The sequence below is a fragment of the Lepisma saccharinum genome, chromosome 27 (genome assembly GCF_977018435.1).
Source record: "Lepisma saccharinum chromosome 27, izLepSacc3.1, whole genome shotgun sequence".
Classification (NCBI taxonomy): domain Eukaryota; kingdom Metazoa; phylum Arthropoda; class Insecta; order Zygentoma; family Lepismatidae; genus Lepisma; species Lepisma saccharinum.
Window position 1 is genome coordinate 52,021,661 of NC_139255.1, and position 20,579 is coordinate 52,042,239.

At 39.3% G+C, this 20,579-nt stretch overlaps 1 protein-coding gene across 2 annotated transcripts in view; it reads left to right on the plus strand.

The window, feature by feature from the left end:
* Window positions 1–6,953, plus strand: part of LOC145980284 (dipeptidase 1-like) — a 32,812-nt gene extending 25,859 nt beyond the window's left edge. For both annotated transcript variants that reach the window (XM_083113295.1, XM_083113296.1), the window contains exons 8-11: window positions 2,164–2,248; window positions 3,129–3,204; window positions 3,570–3,705; window positions 6,746–6,953. In XM_083113295.1, coding sequence (XP_082969421.1) covers window positions 2,164–2,248; window positions 3,129–3,204; window positions 3,570–3,705; window positions 6,746–6,886 — 438 coding nt within the window. In that variant the 3' untranslated portion in view covers window positions 6,887–6,953. The remainder of the gene's footprint in view (window positions 1–2,163; window positions 2,249–3,128; window positions 3,205–3,569; window positions 3,706–6,745) is intronic.
* The last annotated feature ends 13,626 nt before the right edge of the window (window positions 6,954–20,579 follow it).

Sequence of the window (20,579 nt, forward strand, 5' to 3'; positions counted from 1 at the left end):
AATATGCTTCCAGGCCGAAACCAAGTGTTAGGTAATAATCAAAATCTAATTATTGATAACAACTCGTTTGAACCAGTTTCCAAATTCAAATACTTAGGAGTAATATTAACAAATGAAAATTATATTAAAGAGGAAATAAAAAGTAGGCTTAATTCAGGAAATGCATGTTACTTCTCTCTTCATAAACGTTTGTCTTCTCGTTTAATCTCTAAGAAACTAAAAGTTAAAATATACAAAACAGTAATTTTGCCTGTAGTATTATATGGGTGTGAAACCTGGTCCCTTATATTGAAAGAGGAACATAAATTGAGAGTATTTGAAAATAAGATCCTTAGGAAAATATTTGGACCTAAAAGGGATGAGGAGACAGGTGAGTGGAGAAGGTTACATAATTTAGAACTACATAATTTGTACTCATGTCCAGATATTATTAGAATAATTAAATCAAGAAGGCTTAGGTGGGCAGGCCATGTGGCACGAATGGGAGAGGAAAGAGGAGTTTACAAGGTTCTTGTTGGGAAACCTGATGGTAAGAGACCTGTAGGAAGGCCAAGACGAAGATGGAGGGACAACGTTGAGATGGACCTAAAGGAAATCGGTAGGGATGGAAAAGAGTATATAGATCTTGCTCAAGATAGGGACAGATGGAATGCCTGTGTTGCTGCAGCCATGAACCTTCGGGTTTAAGAAGGCTAGAGAGTTAGTTAGTTAGTTATCGTTTAAATCATTTCATCTTTCCTACCCGATTCGAGGAAATTGGTGTATCCCGAAGAAACTATTCAGGACACCAGGACAAATTATATCATTCTGGGATTGTCACGGAAAATCCGGGAGGTATGATCAGGCCATCAAAATCCAATCTATCAACCAGGCCATCCTACATTTTGACACACTGTTCCAATGAATGAGGGATAGCCGTTTCACATTTTTGGAATAAGTTGTTGCAATTTTCCAATGTGTTTACTGCGTTCAGAGAAACGTGAGTTCAATTCTACTACAAAATGGTCCAACAACGGACAAGCAAAGGTTTACCTTGTGTAATACTCTCTTGTGCTCTCAGCTGGTGCATTATTTCCTCATGGCTGGGTGTTCGAGGTCTTCGTTTCTTCATCATAGTGCCTGAGTAGTTTCTCTGCTTTGGATTAAATTTTGAGGTAAGTTAGATATTGCTATTACATTGATTTGGTTTTTGACAGGTATATACATAAAATGATGTGCCAATCAAGACTTCATATTTAACCGAGGACATTTATCAAAGTGATTGATTATTGAGATAGATTAGACTGAATTGTCTTCTCGATATTTAGTCTCACTTTCTTCTCTTTTCATCACATTTATCACCCCTGGTATCGGCTCAGCCCTAAATCTTACTAAAGGTAAACATGTTGAAACCTGATACAAGTGTGTTGATACTGGTGGTGGAAAAGTAGAGCATCTTCTGCATGAAGTAAATGTGCCGTTCATCAGTTCTCCCATTGATTACAGTTAGCGTATTTTTTTCAAGTTAATAATTTGGGAGTTGATAATTATTCAAAGACAGTTGATACGGTCTGTAATAATGCTTTATGTTTAACTAATTTTGGTGGTGTAGTGAGGTAACCAGAAGGTTATGTGGCAGAATTTTAAAAAAAATGGATTTAAGATTTTATGATCACTCTGTACAGATGAAATGTTTCCATTACCAAGAAACAAATTTGCCCCAGTTATTTTTTCGTGTAGTTGCCTAGTATGGGGAATTCCAGAGTTACATTTTTACACATAAAATGTAAGGTTTTAGACATGAGATATATTCATATTGAACTGATTTCATAGAATTATGAACTACTTTGTGATATCTGATAACAAATGAAAACAACTTGAGTATAATGACATTGACTGAATGCATGAAAAGTATTAACGAAAATGTGTTACGTGTGTGACCTTCAAAAATGTTGCTTATGTGTGAAGCATGTAGGCTAATATTTTTTGCTCGTGAAATGTGTAAATTATATGCATTCACAAATATTTAAATCTCAATCCGCTTAAAAACAATAATAACTTCCAGGTAGATTTATTTTGTTGTTTACATAAAGTAGGATTACTTGTCGTGGAATGTCTCAGTAATGTCCTCCCTGTTAAGTATTGGTGTCTATTGTCTCTTACTAAGTGTATTCTCTATTGAAGGGTGTCAATGGTGGTATTGTAATGGTGACGTTTGAGAGCCAAGCAGTGGCCTGCAGTGACAATGGAACAATACAGGACGTTGTCAGTAAGTTGCAATCAAATAGCTTTCTTTTTTTCCCTTACTGATTCTCTGCATCTCTTTCTCCGTTCTTCTCTGCTCTCTATAATTTTCTCTCATCTCATGTTCTTACTTCTATTCTCTTTTCTCTTCTTCTCTCCACTACTCCAACCTCTTTCTTATTCTCTATACCGGACCCCGTGGTGGAATGGTTAGCACATCGCGCTGCGACGTCAGGGGTCCCGGGTTCGAGTCCAGGCCTGGACCTGTTTGTGAGTGTCAATTAGTCAAATTCATCATATTCATCTCCATCGCAAATTAGCCAAAAGTGGCACAAGACGCGAAGTAAAATGAAGCAAATCAATCTTATTCTCTGAATCTCTTTCTCCGCTCCTTCCCTTCTCTCTTTTTTTACGATTCTCTGCGACTCCTCTCACTTTCTTTCCCCTATTCCCTTCTCATCTCTTTTCTTTCCTCTTCTCTCCTCTACTCCACCCTCCGTCTCTTTCTGATTCTATACATCTCTTTCTACGCTCCTCACCCCTCTCTATCCATCTCTTTTCTCTTCTCTTCTCTCCTCTACTCCACTCTCTTCTCTCTGTTTTTCTGATTCTGTGCATCTCTCTCTCTGCTCCTCTCCTTTCCTGATTCTCTGTCCCTTTCCCTGTGCTCTTTCTCTCCTCTGCTTCACTCTCTTCCTAATCTATCTCGTGCTTCCTTTCTCTGCATGCTTTTTCTCTATGTTCCCTCGTTTCTCCTACATTCATCACTTACTATGAAGAACAATTGTGTTCCATTGTTCTTGATAATTCATACACGTTTCTTATAGGCTATGTCCCTGCTTGCCATATTTAATTTTCTTTCTTGTCATTATAGTTACTGATCTCTTGAACCATTCTCTTCCCAGGACACCTCACCCATATCAGAAATGTGGCTGGAGTGGATCATGTAGGAATTGGTTCGGCCTTTGACTGCGGTAACAAGTAAGTTAAATGTTCTTCCCGTTGTTGCTACGTATTTTATTACGGATGTTGGACCGGATCTACATTGATCCGGAAAAAAAATTCTGGACCGTATTTAAAAATGATCCGGGAAAAAGGTTCCTGGACCGAATTGAAATACTTTAAACATAAAAGGGTTCTTTACGGTCCTGAACCCATTTACGCTTGCTGATTTTCTCTCCTGGATCGGAATTGAATTTATTTAAAATTCCTGAACCTTTAACAATCCTGCCTACAACCGAACGAGTAAATTTTAAGTTCCATTAAACCTGTTACGGCTAGTGAATGATATCTTGGTAATAATTGAATTCTAGATTTAGTTCAGGATGATCTTCCTCGCTTTGCAGGTCTGTGGCTGGTCTAGAAGACCCGTCCAAGTTTCCACACCTTATGAAGGAACTCTTCGCTCAGAATTGGACCGTGGAAGATATAAGAAAGGTTATGTGGTATAACATCAATCGAGTTATCCACGAAGTTGACGATGTAAGTGTATGCTTATGTTATTACTCAAATTCGCAACTATGAAAAATAGTGTTAGTGCCAGTGGTTAAAATTACATTACCCATTGAACTGGTAGCCATGTCGTAGTTCGACAGATTGATGCGTGGTGGCAGCACTGTGCTGACTGTAGCCGTATTGAGTACTGCGCTCCAAAACAATATGCTGACAAAAAGAACAGATTGCGTTCATCAAAATTCAAGTTCCATGTAAAAGAAATGCTGTTATTGGTATTTTCTACTCTTACGGCGGACGCTCTATATGCTGGCAAGGGAAGTGGGGAGCGAGGAATACGCAGCAGACCAACCAGACACGGCGGTGACGCAGAGAGTTACGATGTCGAGGGGAGGAACTACTACGTGCACCTCGTTCTACAGGCTGATGCGTTTCTTATCGCACTGGATTGCTCGCTTCCCGGCTCCCCACTTCCCTTGCCAGCATATAGAGCGTCCGCCGTAAGACTGGAAAAGATGTATAAGTTTCGCAGAGAACTTGTGCAAGCTCTTTGGTGATGAGGCACTTCAATATCCAACATCGATTAAGTGGTTCGGCATACTGATTCGCCAAGAGCGCGAAAGTTCCAACAAGCACCCAGCAACATTTAAGGGATGCTTGTTGTTGCGTACGACTACAAAGTCGTTTCCCTTTGTCACAAAGTGCGGAAGGGAGTCACTGTGAAATTAGTATTACCGTAACTTTCTGGAGAATCACCTTCGTTCAGCTAAACGTTGGAAACGACCGACAATTCTGTCGAGGCAACTGCTTTAGCTGTGGGACTGGGGATTGCTAAAGCAACCGCTCTATAGTCTGGACATGGGTTATAAGATTCTCTACGAGGACGTTGCTTCAATACCACCAATGACAGTTGTCGACGTGAGAAAATTGTCAAATTTGGCAACATATGCTACAATTGGCTGGAGGCTATTACGAAGGAATTCAGTAATCTCGCCCTCCACAATTATGTAAGTAGACAGCTATGAGTATGTAATCCTTTTTTTAAACGACCCTCGTATAAATGGGCAAAAAACATCAGAACTTCTGAGAAATCATAATTATTCGAATGGCTGCTGGGTAAGAACATTGCCCGTAGGATTGTAGTGCATATAAAAATATAATATATTTATAATCATATTATGATAAAGCCATACCACTTAACCTAGCTGCTGGATTGAAGTTGTAGGACCTCATATTATGAACTGTGCAGCTTCGGCAGGGTGGTCACTCTAAGACCATGATAAAATTCAAGCACAATTCAAGGTTTCCAAGGCGAACTTTCCAAAAATTCAGGGGTACAAGCAGATTTTTTTCTCTATTTGAACCTTACATATCACCACCTCTCACCATCCACACACATACACACGCAAATATACTCAATATAAAACGTTTGTGCGATTCCAATGTATCCAAAAATTGTGATTCATTTTAATTAACCGGTATATATATTTAAAATATTTAATTTAATTCACAAAGTCAGACTCGAAATACATCTACAAACACGTCACAAATGTTACGGGATATACTAATCTACGAAAAATAAGAAAAACTCAATATGCTGACCAAGGCAGAAATTTATTTGATTATAAAACATAAACTAAACGTAACGTTTCAACCTTCTATGAAAAACTAAATACGCTGACCAAGGCAGTAATTTATTTTATTAAAAACATAAACTAACGTAACGTTTCAACCTTCTAGCAAGGTCTTCTTCAGACTCTGTATCAAGTACAAAAGTTGATACAGAGTCTGAAGAAGACCTTGCTAGAAGGTTGAAACGTTACGTTAGTTTATGTTTTTAATAAAATAAATTACTGCCTTGGTCAGCGTATTTAGTTTTTCATAATCATGGAAACAAGGCTTAATGGAGTTATAATTCAACCTTCTAGCAAGGTCTTCTTCAGACTCTGCACCAAGTACAAATGTAACAAGGTACAAAACAGGACGATATATATACACAAACATGTGGACTGAAGATAAACAAAAAATGGAAGAAGGTGTTAGAAAGAGTGGAAAGGACAAGAGAGAAAGAGGAGAGAAGAAGGAAGAAGAATGAAGGAAAAAGAGCGTGAGATAGAGTCCAACCACATTCACTTTCAGGTGAAAGTAAAGTTGACAAGGGAAAGCCACCTGCTAGAATGTTCCAGAAACAACTATCTAATAGTCTGTAGGGGAGTATTTTTGTGTGTATATATATATCGTCCTGTTTTGTACCTTGTTACATTTGTACTTGGTGCAGAGTCTGAAGAAGACCTTGCTAGAAGGTTGAAACGTTACGTTTAGTTTATGTTTTATAATAAAATAAATTTCTGCCTTGGTCAGCATATTCAGGTTTTCATATCATGGAAACAAGGCTTAATGGTGTTAGAAAAATAAGATTTTTTTCAAAATATCTTACTTACTCTTTGGTCTTCTTAAACCCAAAGGTTTATTGCTGCAGCAACACAAGCCTTCCATCTGTCCCTATCCTGGCTGGGTAAGATTTGATTGATTGAGTTGATGTTTTAAGTCCACTTTATGCACAGTAAGGCTAATCGGACTGGACATACAGTTTAAAGTGGGATCCGAGCCACTATGTGCCTCCTGGGAATCGAACCCAGGATCTCTTGATTACAAGGCGGCGACCTTACACTGCACCACCAGGGAAGCCTTGGGTAAGATTACTCCAATCTTTTCCATCCTTACCGATTTCCTTTAGGTACATCTCAACGTTGTCCCTCCATCTTCGTCTTGGCCTTCCTACAGGTCTCTTACCATCAGGTTTCCCTTACCTCAGGGCATTTATAAATATGTAATAAATTTAATGTGATTCAGATTACTGAAAGTTGCAATTTTTCACGTGTACGGAAATTCACACACAATTTCCGGAGCCAATAATTCATGCATAATTTCCGTAACAAACACAAACAAAATAACACAACGTGGTTTTCTTTGCATTAATGTCTCGTAGTGGATGGAGAATGCATATAATTTCACATGACTCATTGAAATTAGCGAATTTGATGACAGGAAGTGTGCTAATTTCTTCCAGGTAAGCAGTGAACTCATAGCTGGGTACGTCTCTTTCTCCGAAGCCCTTATACCAAGAAGATGCGTTTGCGAAAAGGGTGTTGCCGACTGCAGATCGTCCGGCCAACTTCCCCACATCCCCGATGGATACTGTGACAAATAAGTACCTACTTGTGCGCTGTTTTCGTATCTTGTTTGTATTTTCCAGTGAACGAAGAAGGTGTAGGTAAAATATGGTGGGAATAAACGAAGTGTCTGCTAAAAAAAAGTGTGTAAATCTTCATTCATAAGATATTGTGAAGAGTAATTTGCAGATTAAATCGCTTCTTCCTCTGCAACGTGTCATCGAAATTTTCGAAATAATTCTTGGTTACATTTGCTTCTGTTGTGGCGGCTAATATGACACACTTTCTCTCTCTTTCAGGCTCTCCTTTCAACTATCTTTATCTCTTTTCCTCTTTACATCTCTAGTTTGGTCTTGTTCTCGTCTCTTCCTTGCTCTCTGTTTCTAAGATTCTTAAGCATTCTCTCGTTCTTTTCTGTCTCCTCGTTTCTCTATTTCCTTCTTCTCTTTCTTCTTCATCCCTCCTCAACTTCCTTTACTCACTTCGCCTTCTCTTCTCTCTCTCTCCCTGACTCTTTCTCTCGTTCTCTTCTTCTTGTCTCAAATAATCTATCATCCCTCGTCTCTCTTCCTTCACTATTTCTCTTTCTCTCCTTCTCTCTCTTGATCTCTCATTATTGTCTCTCCATTTCTCCTTTTCTTTCTCTCTTCCTTCTCTGTTTCCTTCGCTCTCTCTAGTTCTCTTTTTAATATTTCTTCCTTCTCTTCTCTTCTGTTGCTTCTCCTCTCTTACATTCTATATCATGGTGCTATAATGTCCATTAACGTTTTTTCAAAAATTCCTCATCCAGGCTATTAAGTTAGAATTAAAATATTTCACGTTGAGCTTAAGCCACATTCGCCCAAAGAGTGACGACATTTCTTCTTTAATGTTTTCTGGTCTCTACTAAGCTTACGGGGGCCTCCCCGATGGCGTAATGGTAACGTCGTCGCCTAGTAATCAGGGGTCCCGGGTTCGATACCCGGTAGAAGTACATATTGGTTCGGATCCCCCGTTAAACTTTAGGTCCAGTCCCGATTAGCCTTACTGTGCATTCCGTGGACTTAAAATACCAACCAACTAAGCTTACGATGTATGAAAACTGTACCCTTGTAATATGTTAAGACCCAGTCAAGGCACTAACGTTGATACAACGTTGTATGCATGTTGTATTTATGATGAATGTTGTATGTAGGGAAACAACGTTGTGATAACGTTGCATCAACGTTACAAAAAAAAAACATTCCACTGAATGCGCTTTAGTTTGGATGGTAACCACCACCGTGAGCGCCAAAAACGTCAGATCGGAGTGTTTTGTTTAATCTGAATTTGTGTGCGCTCTGTCCACCAAAGCTCATATTTCCTACAGCGTACACTAGATGGCAGTGCTACCCAAATGCAAAACGATCATAAGTTTTAGTAACACAAATAAGGATAACTTCGATTGTAATTAGTGAAAAAATGTGTTTATTATCCTTCGAAAGATGTGTGAATATTGAAGTTGTAAGGAAGATCAGAAAATGAAATGTGGTAAATACAAGTGAAACTCCCATGATAAATATTTTTATTCCGGACTATATAATTAGGAGCTAAGTACTGTTAAACCATCATGGCATCCGGGGAGGCCCACTCCCCGAGAATCAAGGTGGAAACCTAACGGTGACAACTGAAGCCCTGATTGTGCATCGCGAACTGTGCTGCAATCCACGTTTACAGCACTTTGTATTCTGCTTAACTGGAAGCGAACTGTGCTACAATCCACGTTTGCAGCACTTTGTACTCTGCTTAACTAGAAGCGAACTGTGCTACAATCCACGTTTGCAGCACCTTGTACTTTGCTTATTTTGCACCACCTGAAATAACTCTGTCTCCTAATTGTTTCGTCTTCGAAAAGGATTACTAGGTTGCCTCCCTTCGCTCACCATGCATAAAGGGCTCCCCCAACAAGTTGGGGGTGCAAACTCTCGAGACAGGATAATCCAAAAACAAGACCGAGGCAACTCAAGAAGCACTTCAGCCGATTCAAAAACACCCAGGGATCGCTCTCGATCTCCTCTTCAACTACCAAAGAAACAAAAATATCAAGAACAAACACGCAATCCAAAGTTAAATCCCAGAGATACCACACGAATTGATGATCGAACTGAAGAAAATTCCACTGTCTACAACTTCCTACTACAAAATTACGACCCCAAGTACAGAACTCCTAAGTTGCTCCTTCAACAGTTACAAAAATACCTTCCCCGAGCACAAGTAGAACAAATTATATTCACCAGAAATGGCATCATTATCAAATCCAGAGATCCGCAATTTCTCTCCACTCTGAGAAACAAAGTTTCGTTTGAAATTTTTGGACCACAGGCTGCTCTTTCCCAACTGACACCCAAAACCACCAAACAACCACCACCTCCAAACAAACCACCACACATGTCAGTGGTTATCAGAGGCGTAGATCCAGAACTCGCTGATCAAGAAGTATTAGAAGAACTGCGTTTGGAAGGCCATGAAGTCATAAAATGCGTTCGAATACAGAACAATAATGGTCCAACTTTCCTGATGCGAGTCATAACAGATTGTTCCAACACGATCGATCGCTTACTTCATGAAGGGGCTTATATATATCGCCAAAGACACAGGGTTGAACCTTCACATTCAAAAGCACCCCTTCCATTACGATGCGAACGCTGCCAGAAATACAACTCCCACACTACGGCAAATTGCCCCGAAACACCTATCTGTGGCTATTGCTCTGGCCAACACGCAACTAAAGATTGCACGAATCTAAATGCACCACCCAAGTGTAACACGTGCAAAGAGGCTCATCCCTCATATAGTTATCGCTGTGCTGCCCGTCCAAACCCTGAAGCATCACGACCCGACCTGACTGTACCATTAAGAACAAGGGACTCCACAACTCCACCACAAAACTCTTTGAAACAACCAGTGACGGTTGAAGATCTACTTCGATTCCAAACATTAACTTTACAAAATATCCACCCATTCCTGCGCCAACACATATTACAACAGATAGTCCTGACAGCTAAAACTCTTTTTCGTGTCCACCTGTTTGCTACTTATTCTGGTCCACACGTACATTTTCAAATTGTACCACTGGAAACAGAAGTCTAGGAACCTAATTGTTATTTATATCATTATGGCAGGCTGCATACGGTATAATTTTCTATTTCTAAATATCCGATCATTGCCTAATCGAAAAGTTATATTGCAACACCTACTTCTGGGAGAATCTGTTCACTGCTTCGCCCTAAACGAAACCTATCTCGCTCCAAAAATAAGCTGCCATATACCACCATACAATATTTTACGCTACGATGGTCCACCGGGCTTACGAGTAAATGGCGGCACAGCAATCGGAATAGATAGAAAATTACCATATCGAACAGTTACCTTCCCACCAAACTTGAACCTACCAGAACATACTGCTAGTACCATCTACTTTCCATCCCGAGTCGTTACATTCGCTACCATTTATGTAAGACCAGGGGAGACTATTCCATACGAATTCTTTCAACATATCCAAAACCTCAGTAAACATTATATCATAGCAGCGGACATCAATTTTCATAGTCGCAGCATGCAAGACAAAACAAACTTTTTACAATTTCTGGACCAAAACACCACAGCGGAATTCCATGTACTGCCCAGAGCCACACGTCCCATAAGTAACACCACCCCTGACGTCGTTATAACATCAACATCTCTCAGTGCCTGCTTGAACATATCTGTGCTGGATTCCATTGGCAGTGATCATGATCCAGTAAAAATCACCCTAAATCTTGGTAACCGCAATATAAGCAGTAAAATACAACCCCGCAAAATCTGGTGTTACAACAACGCAAATTGGGAAGCATATAGTGCACAACTACAGCAAGCATTTTTTGATCCACTTCCACCACCAAACAATTCAGAGGAACTCGATACGGCGGTGGAACATCTTACGGCACAGATTACCAGTGCAGCAACCACTAACATACCTACGACCACTCTCAATAGTTACAAACCAAAGCTACCTCCGCAATATCTTCATTTAATCACAGCATCACGACGAGCATACAGGGACTACCTCCAGACCAGAAATCCTGAATCCCTTAACTTACACCGTCAATGGCTGCGTACCGTTCAAAACTATATAAAAGCTTATAAACAACGTCGATGGATTGAAACGTGCAACCAATTGAGTGACGAAAGCCATCCCACAAAATACTGGAAACGTTTCAAGGTGCTCACTGGACAATCCAGTAGTACTCCTTATCCGATAACAATCAAGGACGCAGCTCTAAACACAGACACTGAGAAAGCTTATGCCTTCGCAAATGTCTTGCAAGACACTTTCACTCCAACACCACAACTAGCTCCAAATCTCCGCCTCCAGACCAAAATTGACAGAGTCACCAACCCCAATAACAGGCAACTGCAACCCAGTAATACGCACACTATTGATCCTACAAATGCTCTAACTGTTCCTATCACAACAGATGATATTATCAATACTGTGCGTAGGAAGAGAAACACTGCTCCCGGATTGGACAATATCACATACGTATTGATTAAACAGGCCCCGCTTGCATTGCTGTCCTTTCTGGCCATTATCTACAATTTTATCCTCCGCACAGGACACTACCCGACAGACTGGAAGATTTCAAAGGTTCTAATGTTCCCAAAGCCAAACAAAGATAGTACCAACCCAACAAACTATCGACCTATTCAGCTCACATCAACCTTTAGCAAAATATTCGAACGCATCATTGTTCGACGCATACACATGCACTTACAAGCACACAGTTTACTTCCGTCGCACCAAGCAGGCTTTAGACCTCAACACAGTGTCCTTGATAATTTATTAAAACTAACGACTCGCATCACAAATCACTTCAACACATCCAAACCATCCTGTCTAGTACTATTCGACCTGGAGAAAGCATTTGACAAAGTATGGCATACTGGGCTCATCTACAAGCTCCATAAATTCCAACTACCGCTTTCCTATGTCAGATTAGTACACAGCTTCCTAACAAATAGGGTCGCTTATGTCACTGTAAATGGAGCAATGTCATACCCCATTTTCCCTTACTCTGGCGTTCCACAGGGTGCAGCCTTATCACCATTACTCTATATACTATACGTTGCCGATATGCCAAAACCCCCACAAGTTTCTATCTACCAATTCGCTGACGACACCGCATTTCTCGCCTGTTGTTCAACCATCCAAGCTATAAACAAAACTCTCCAACCAGCTATAAACTCCTTCCAAAGATGGTGTGACACATGGCGTCTCACAATAAATGCTCTCAAAACACAAGCATTGGTGTTTCTGCAGACAGGCTGTCGCTCGAAGATCCAAAGGAACCCAACATTATTAAACATCAAAATACGGGGAACTCAAATTCTGCCTGCCACCACTGCAAAATACCTGGGAGTCATATTTGACTCCAAGCTAACCTGGAAACCTCAATTGCTCAACATCGTCCAAAAAGCTACAAATCGTCTGAGCTTGCTCAAACGGCTAATTGGAACATCCTGGGGACTCAACTCCCAGGTTGTCCTACATACCTACAAGACTTTCCTTCGACCAGCAATTACTTACGGCCACACTGCATGGATATCAGCCCCAGACTCATTCTATCACAAACTACAAGTTCTGGAAAGACATGCTCTTCGTTTGGCCTTCAGAGTAGTCCTACCAAGTCCTACACGACTACTGTACGAGCGAATAACCTTTCCCGAAATCACAACCCACATCGAAGCCATCCGTCACAAATATATAACTGGTCGAATGAACTCGCACCATCCACAACTTCTTAGCACAATGTACGAAGATGCTCTACACGACTGCCTTCCCACATACCACTGCACACCATTACAGCATCTCTTAACCATGTACACCTTCCTGATAGATCCACAGCATCCTGACTACCAGCTGTATAATATCCATCATCCTCCGGAACTACGGCACGTGATATATCCAACACGTGCCGCACCATAGCAAAGTATTACTTTCCTAACTGAAGTAATTTTCCCACTACTGCATAAATAAGATCTAAGTGAACTACCCTCAGAATAAGTAAATATGTACCACTTCATTACTGAAAACACTTAGACCATCACCTTGCAAGGGAAAACATTTATGGAAACAATTCACTTACCAAAGAGAAGGTGTACCCTTCTAAATGGAAAACGAGGACAAAAAAAAAAAAAAAAAAAAAAAAAACTGTTAAACAAATTGATTATCAGGGTGTAGTTAGAGATTGGTTAATTCATCGAACTCTCCAGACTAACAATTGCCTATTTTGGTGGAGCAGGAAAAGTTGCTTATAGCTTACCATGCGAAATAACCATATTTTAAATATGCATTGTTGTTATATTCATAAATTACACAGGCAGCAAGGTAATGTTGCAAAAAAGTTGTGGCAACGTTAACCCCTTACATACCTAACGTTGCTACATAATGTTCAGTATATATTGCCACAACGTTGTCAACCTACGTTGCAGCAACGTTGAAATAAATGACCCTTAAACGATGACACAATGTTTACACAACGTTGTATCAACATACACTGAACATTGTAACAACGTTAGGTATGTTAGGGGCTAACATTGCCACAACGTTGTGGTAACATTACCTTGTTGACTGGGGACAATCCTATCACTACAGAAGCAATAAACGCAAAATAATACCAAAGCAGGCAAATAAGATGTAGAAATAATAGGGAACAATGACTTACAGAGTCGTAACGTCACATGTGCATCGTGGTCGTGTGTTCCTCCTTGTGTCTTCCCATTCCTGTGGTGCGAAATATTCTTCCAATCAGCAAATATGATGTTGGAGAACACTAGAAGAAAAAGAAGTTTAGATTTCAGAAATGTAATTTGAGATTAAATTAAAGCCATATATGTTAATTGTAATAACTCGCAGAATAAAGTAATCAAGATTAAAAACAGAAGGGGCTTCCAGATTGCGTAGTGGTAACGTCATCGCCTTGTAATCAAAGGGTCCCGGGTTAGATACGCGGAGAAAGAACATTATTTTCGAGTACAATTTGTACAATGAGAAGACGCTACGTATATGAAGAATCATCTACAATAAATTAACATTTTCCAATAAGGTTTGCACTACTGTACTCTGAATATTTGCATTGAAAACATTGGTATTGCTTTACTGATGGCAGATAAATTTGAAGAAATGAAACTCAAAATAGCTTTTTTAAATATATATACAGGGTGTCTCATAAGTAATAGCGCAAACTGACACAGTTGAAAGTACACGATAATAGAAGCAAAAAGTCTCAGTAAACATGGGTCTGCAAACGAGCCGTTTTCGAGATAATTGCGAATGTGTGATTACAAACCGCCACTGACTTCATTGTTTGTAAACGTCGTCCTGGTTGGTAAAATACTAATAATGTGTGAGAATGTGTGGTTTGAAGGCGTCACTGATTGCATTTTGTAAACACCGAGTGCTTTACCTCTTGAGCCACGTCAGAGTATGTGGTACATGCGTGATGGAGCACCGGCACATTTGCTGCTACTGTGAGACGACATCTAACACGCAGATATGATCAAAGATGGATAGGCCGAGGCGGGCCTGTACCGTGGATCACCGGATGGATTTTTGTGTCTGGGGTCACCTCAAAAGCGTAGTGTACAACACTCCCGTTTACGCGGGTGAAGTATTGGAGCAGAGAATTGTACATGCTTGTGACCAATTCCGAAATGAACCGGGGGTGTTCGAAAGAATTCGAAACTCAATGCGGAATCGCGTACACTTTGAACACCACCTTTAACAGGTACGAGTGTACAGTAATTGTAACATGGAACATACTAATGTTTGTTAGAGTAAGTAGAATGTTCAATAAAGCAATGAGATCTCCAATGACGTTTCTTACTGTATTATTAGCATTATACCAACGAGGACGACGTTTACAAACAATGAAGTCAGTGGCGGCTTGTAACCACACATTCGCTCGTTTACAGACCCATGTTTACTGAAACTTTTTTTGCTTCTATTATCGTGTATTTTCAACTGTGTCAATTTGCGCTATTACGTATGTTATGATACATGTAATCAAAATTAATGCTGGACAAAAAAGACAATAATAAAGGCATAGTGTTGTACATTGACATTAAATTTTGAAACATAATACCGCGAACAGCTAATTTCAACTACAATCACATTCATATATTTATACTTATGTCCTTTTCTTACACAAATTACATATCGGTCTCTAGTTTACTTAATAATATGTTGTTATTGTATTATGTTCTCTGTATTTATCTTTCTTACTTTTACTTCATTTTCTTTAGTAATAGTCTTTTGCGTTTTCACTATACAAGGCTCAAGCCATTATATGCATTAAATTTGTTCAATAAGCTATACATTGTGCCTTAGGTACCACCACAGATAAATGATATCTAAATAAAAGAATAATGATAAGGTGAAAGAACACAGAGTTAAATCTGACCAATATACAGTCATGTATCTAGAAAATATATTTCGGAAAGGGTCCGAACGAATTGTCTCAGAAATAATAATAATATTAAATGTTCAAATTAATACATTAATGTAATTTACAGGACTATTCATAATATGTAAATATTAGTATTGTATTGTTATTATTACATGAATAGGTAAAAAGACGGTATAAGAATAACAACACGTATTCATTATCTACTTTATGTGTAGTTAAGACCGCCAAAATTTGTATAAATACAACTGTCCTGGCAAGGAAATAGATGTCAAAAAGATAAAGAATTCAATACTTATTAAATAACATGAAGTTGACGAAAACTAAAGTTCCTGATTAATATTTGATGCATATCATATAAGTAGTAGTTTGCAGTAATTATCTTTGATACTATAATTCAAAGCAATGCGATCCCAAACTAATCCTTGCCTTCCAGAAAGTTGGATCGAAATAAACAACTCTATCATACAACAAATGCTAAACAAGTGTATTTTCATTATTAAATTTTAGTAGCCTCTTTGCTGTCTTTCGTGGGGGATCCTGACCCCCTGGATCTCCCCGGAACACATCCTTGGTAATGTAAGTATTGATTTTTTTAACATTATTATTGATTATACAAAATGTATAACACTGTGTGCCTATTCTCCTCAAACATAAGTGTAAAATCTCACTGTAATACATGACATTGTTCTTCCAGTTGGAACATGTCTATATTTGTAGCACATGTCAAGTACTACGTGTTTGCACCTGGAAAATTAATATCGATATCAAATTACAACATTGTTGACATGAAAAGTAAATGATTAATGTTGTGCCTTTTTTCGAATCATATATTTTCGATCTCTTGTTTTGTTTACGGACATGCAACACAAAACACCAATTAGCCCAATCGTAGTCATATAGGCGCCGCAATACTGCCATAATCTCAACGCACGTATTACAAACCAGCGCATGCGAAATGTAAGAACAGATCGTTGGACGACCGCATTAAGTTTTGTGCCGTTGTATCGACTTATTCCTGAAGGAGACGCGAACGCATGTGTATCGGGCTTGAGTGAGTTTCATGGGGAAGGTAATTTACCTGACTGCAGCGGTGCTGTGCCGGTGTGCTCTCGTGGTGGGCAAAGGGCCATGTGATGCAGTGAGGTAGGTGCAGTTCATCTCTTGGCTTTGGAAAACAGGTCTCGCTAGTCTCACACCGTTTTGAGCTCCCTCCTCTAGTGACGTCACGATAAATGTTCTCTCTGTTAGGTATAGTTCTCTTACCATAAATAATACGTTTTTGTTCAAACCCCAAAATACTGCAGTGCAGTAGGAGCTCAATCAATGAGTCAAAGAACGTCGTATGTCGGAAAGAATTCCTTAAAAGCTGAATTTTGGTCATTTGTTAGAACATATTAGCAGTGTAAAATCCCTCCCCGCGGTGATTCTCCCCCAGCGCCCCCCCCCAAAAAAATTGCAGACTTTCAGTTCCTGAGATATATCTCCGTAACTAATGGTCATAGGCAGATGATCTTGCGTTAGCCTTAATCCTCATTAGATTGGCTACAAAAAATGTTCAGTTTAATTTTTCGATAATGTCAGTGGTTTTATTGTAATTTTTGTCTAGTACTTTTTAAAGTTCTTGTAACTTTTGAACAAATGAAATTAAATTAAATTGTTTGGGAAAAAATTGTAGCCTAATTTATAAGCTTTAAAACGTTATAAGTTTTAATGTATTTTAATGAAAGATATGCTGTAAAATGTGTGTGTCTTTATCACAGTCCGGCGGTTAAATCCGGAATCATTGACTTTTTCATTAAAGCAATAGTTTTGTTACACCACTTAAGATATTTACAGTCGAGTAGCCAATCTGCGTTCTGACGGCTGCCATCTTGAAAAGAGTCCGCCATATTGGATAGTTCTTTATTTGATATATCTCGGGAACGGTAGAACCAATTAACGTATGGTTTTCTCAGAAACGTTCCAAATAGTGTAAACTTTCATAATAAATATATTCGAAAAATTTAAAAATTGTAGTTTTGTAACGAAAGAAACCTCACTAAACATTTAATGTGAATAATGTCGAGTTGAAAGTGTTCATAATTATCGAATCAAGCTATAGTTATCGATCTTATATTTTGTAAGGCTGCGATACCTTTGTTAGTAGACGTTAGACGAACTCAACCATTATAATACTATAATATTTATAAATTTACCTTAAATTTAATGACCTCATAACAAACTTAACAACGAAGGCATCCGCGCTGACGTCACTAGATGAGGGAGCTCAAAACAGCGTGAACCCAGCGATTCCGTTTGAAAACAAACTGTCAACCCACCATTGTTGGGAATATGTGATTTTATACACGCGTGCGCGCGTGCACAAAGATACGGTGTAACTTCTCTATGAGGGAGAACGCAAAAATAAATATGTCAGCTACAATGACGCCGCCGGGGGAAAGTGACAATGAGAGGGGGTAGCGATTGTAAGGGGGGGCAGGTACATTACTCGAACACAAGTATACGCGCGTATTTATGATCTCCCTGCTAATGCAAGGTATATTAATGCAGGCTTACAATGATGTCTCGCCTGAAAACCCAAACAATATATTTATTCGTATTTAGCTATTCTTTTCGTGAAATCTGCCCTATGTTGCTTTGTTTGTTGTGTGGGTTCACATTTATTATTTCGTATTTCATCGTCTTCGTTGAGATGAAGGTAGTGATATTAATATTAAAGTTATGAAATAATGATACAAATGACGAAAATAAAATGCTTTGAAGAGTTTGTTCTTACAAAATAAAGATAACAATCAAAGTCAGTTAGCGAAGTGCAATTGTCAAAATTCGCATGTGCTTTGGAGAATGCATCGACCACTTACGAAAACTCCAAGAGTTGACATTACTCTTTGTGTATAGCCAAATGAGACAGCCTGGCATCCAGCATTCTGTTACGAGCAAGATTTTTCAAATGTTTCATACCCGAAAAGGTTCTTTCACAGGCTGCGCTGGAAACTGGAGATGGGAAGTGAGTGCATGGAGCCGTTTGCATCAGCGCGTACCACTTCGCTCCATCCACTCGCTCTCCCCCCTTCTCTACCTTTATGCGCGACATTTCTTCGCAGATTTTCGAGACAGAGTGTAGTTCCATAAGTAAACTGACTTATGCACCGTTAAGTCGATAATTAAAAAACAAAAAACAAAGTGACACCAAAATCAAGATGTCTACCCAAGTTTTTTCTTATAAGTGTCTAAAGAACAAATTCGCAGAGAAACTCTAGAATTCCTATGGTGACTGGATCAAGGAGTATTCTCCCCCTCCCCCTCCTGCCAGACCATTGGGCAGTAGTCTTCTTTCATGACGTAAGGAACTTATCGCACAAGAAAGGTCAATAATTGTGCTACAGTTTTTTTTTTCTTTACCATAACATAATTTCAAAACCTGCTCTTCTATAATACGGCGTGGTAGCGAATATTAAAGACTTCGTCAACATGATAAAACTACAGTAAATTGTTCACAAATGAGATTTTTGCGGTCTTTAAGGGAATGCGATACAGTCTCCACGGGCCTCTTCCCAAGCTCTTCCGTCCGTGGCAGTGTGCCAACTTAGCTCTCTTGGAGCCAGATCTGGCTCTTTCGTACACTCGTTCGATATTCTTATATTGGCTGCGTCCCCCCCCCCACCCCAGCTACTTCTTTCTATCTCCGTGTTTCACGTGAAATTGACATAATATTGTTATCAGGGAATTCTTGAATTTCGATTTCATACGACCATCGGTGGATTATTGAGATGGGCGATGCCGCCGGATCTAGACGGTGAAAACTAAGAATAAATTGTCATCAATTTAGGGTTAAAGATAATAGCAGTGCCCCACCCCTTTGACAACTGACATTACCCTAGAAGGCACTTTATCCAGCCTTCGTAAATCTAGCTCGATGAAAGTAAGTTTTAACTCCATTTAAGGTGAAATTTAGTTCTTTCTTGCGCATCAGGTTTGGCAACACTGCCAGGAGGGAAGGAGAAATGCATTGGACATATGGAAGTATTTTTTGATTTGTTATCTTGGATATATCAAACTTCCAATGGAATAGAAAATTATATCAACGGTAAGAGGACAGGTTGATACTTTGACTGTCCTACGGATAAGTCGAAACTCCCATTTGATTAGCCGTAACTTGATGTTGAAGTTGAAGCGAAGGAATCAGAAATAAATAGATGGTCGAAACAATGGTGGAAGAAATTCACAAATATCAGTTAAAGTGTAATGAGGATACAAGATAGCCCTTTGCCACCAAAATTATTAGAAAGCTTGCCAAAAAGCAAAAGGAAACTTAGAAGATAATATCTCCGATGGAATGATCAATTTTTGTAGTCGCCGAAAGGGCTTTGTTTACCCAGACCTGCAACAGGAAGAATAATATATTTTTTTCTATTTATGAATTAAGCCTATTTGGAAGTCAATCTGATCCAAACGTTGAGAGGAATGAACATTAATGGAAAAGCATTCCCTTGTTATACGATTCCGATAACATCAATGCAGCGAATTTCAAAAGTGGTATATTGGTGACGTCATGTCACTTACAGAATGTCCATTCTCGTCTCTGCCCACTAGTAAAGGACACGGAACGAATTTCCCCTTACCTGATTGGTCCTATTTGAATACATTTGCGCCTTGTGAAATCAATAAAGTGGAAGGTGGTGGAAAGGCTTAAGAACCAACTATACAGAGTGTCCTAAAAGTAGGTATACAGTATCAGTGACTTTATTCATCAACAATTAATGAAAAATTTTTAGTCACGCAAGTGTTCGAAATGTCCTCCATCAACATTGCAACATTCCTCAAACCATCATTCATAGTATATGAACTTACAAATAACAATGCCAGGCCGACAGTGGTATATACTGTATACCTGCTTTTGGGCCACTCTGTATTTACATTTAGAGACCTGCACGTTGAAGTGATTTACCTAAAAATAATATTTAGTAGCAATAGTAGAAAAAGACGTGTGCAAAAAGCAGTACGCCTGCACATTGCACAAGCTAGTAGGAGGTGTAGAGATATGTCCGAGGCCATTTGTGGAGATGGTGTGATCAGCACCATGTTCCGGCCGCCTTTACCCCTACTCCGAGGGTTGCTGCGGGTGCCAATTTTCTTTCAGGCTGTCTGAACTTGCTACGCCCCTGGCGGGTACGTACTTAAATGTTATTTATACCACGGCTACAGATATCTTAATCTCAGGGGATAGGTTCTTTATTCGAGAATTCCAAATAAGAAAGTGTTTTAT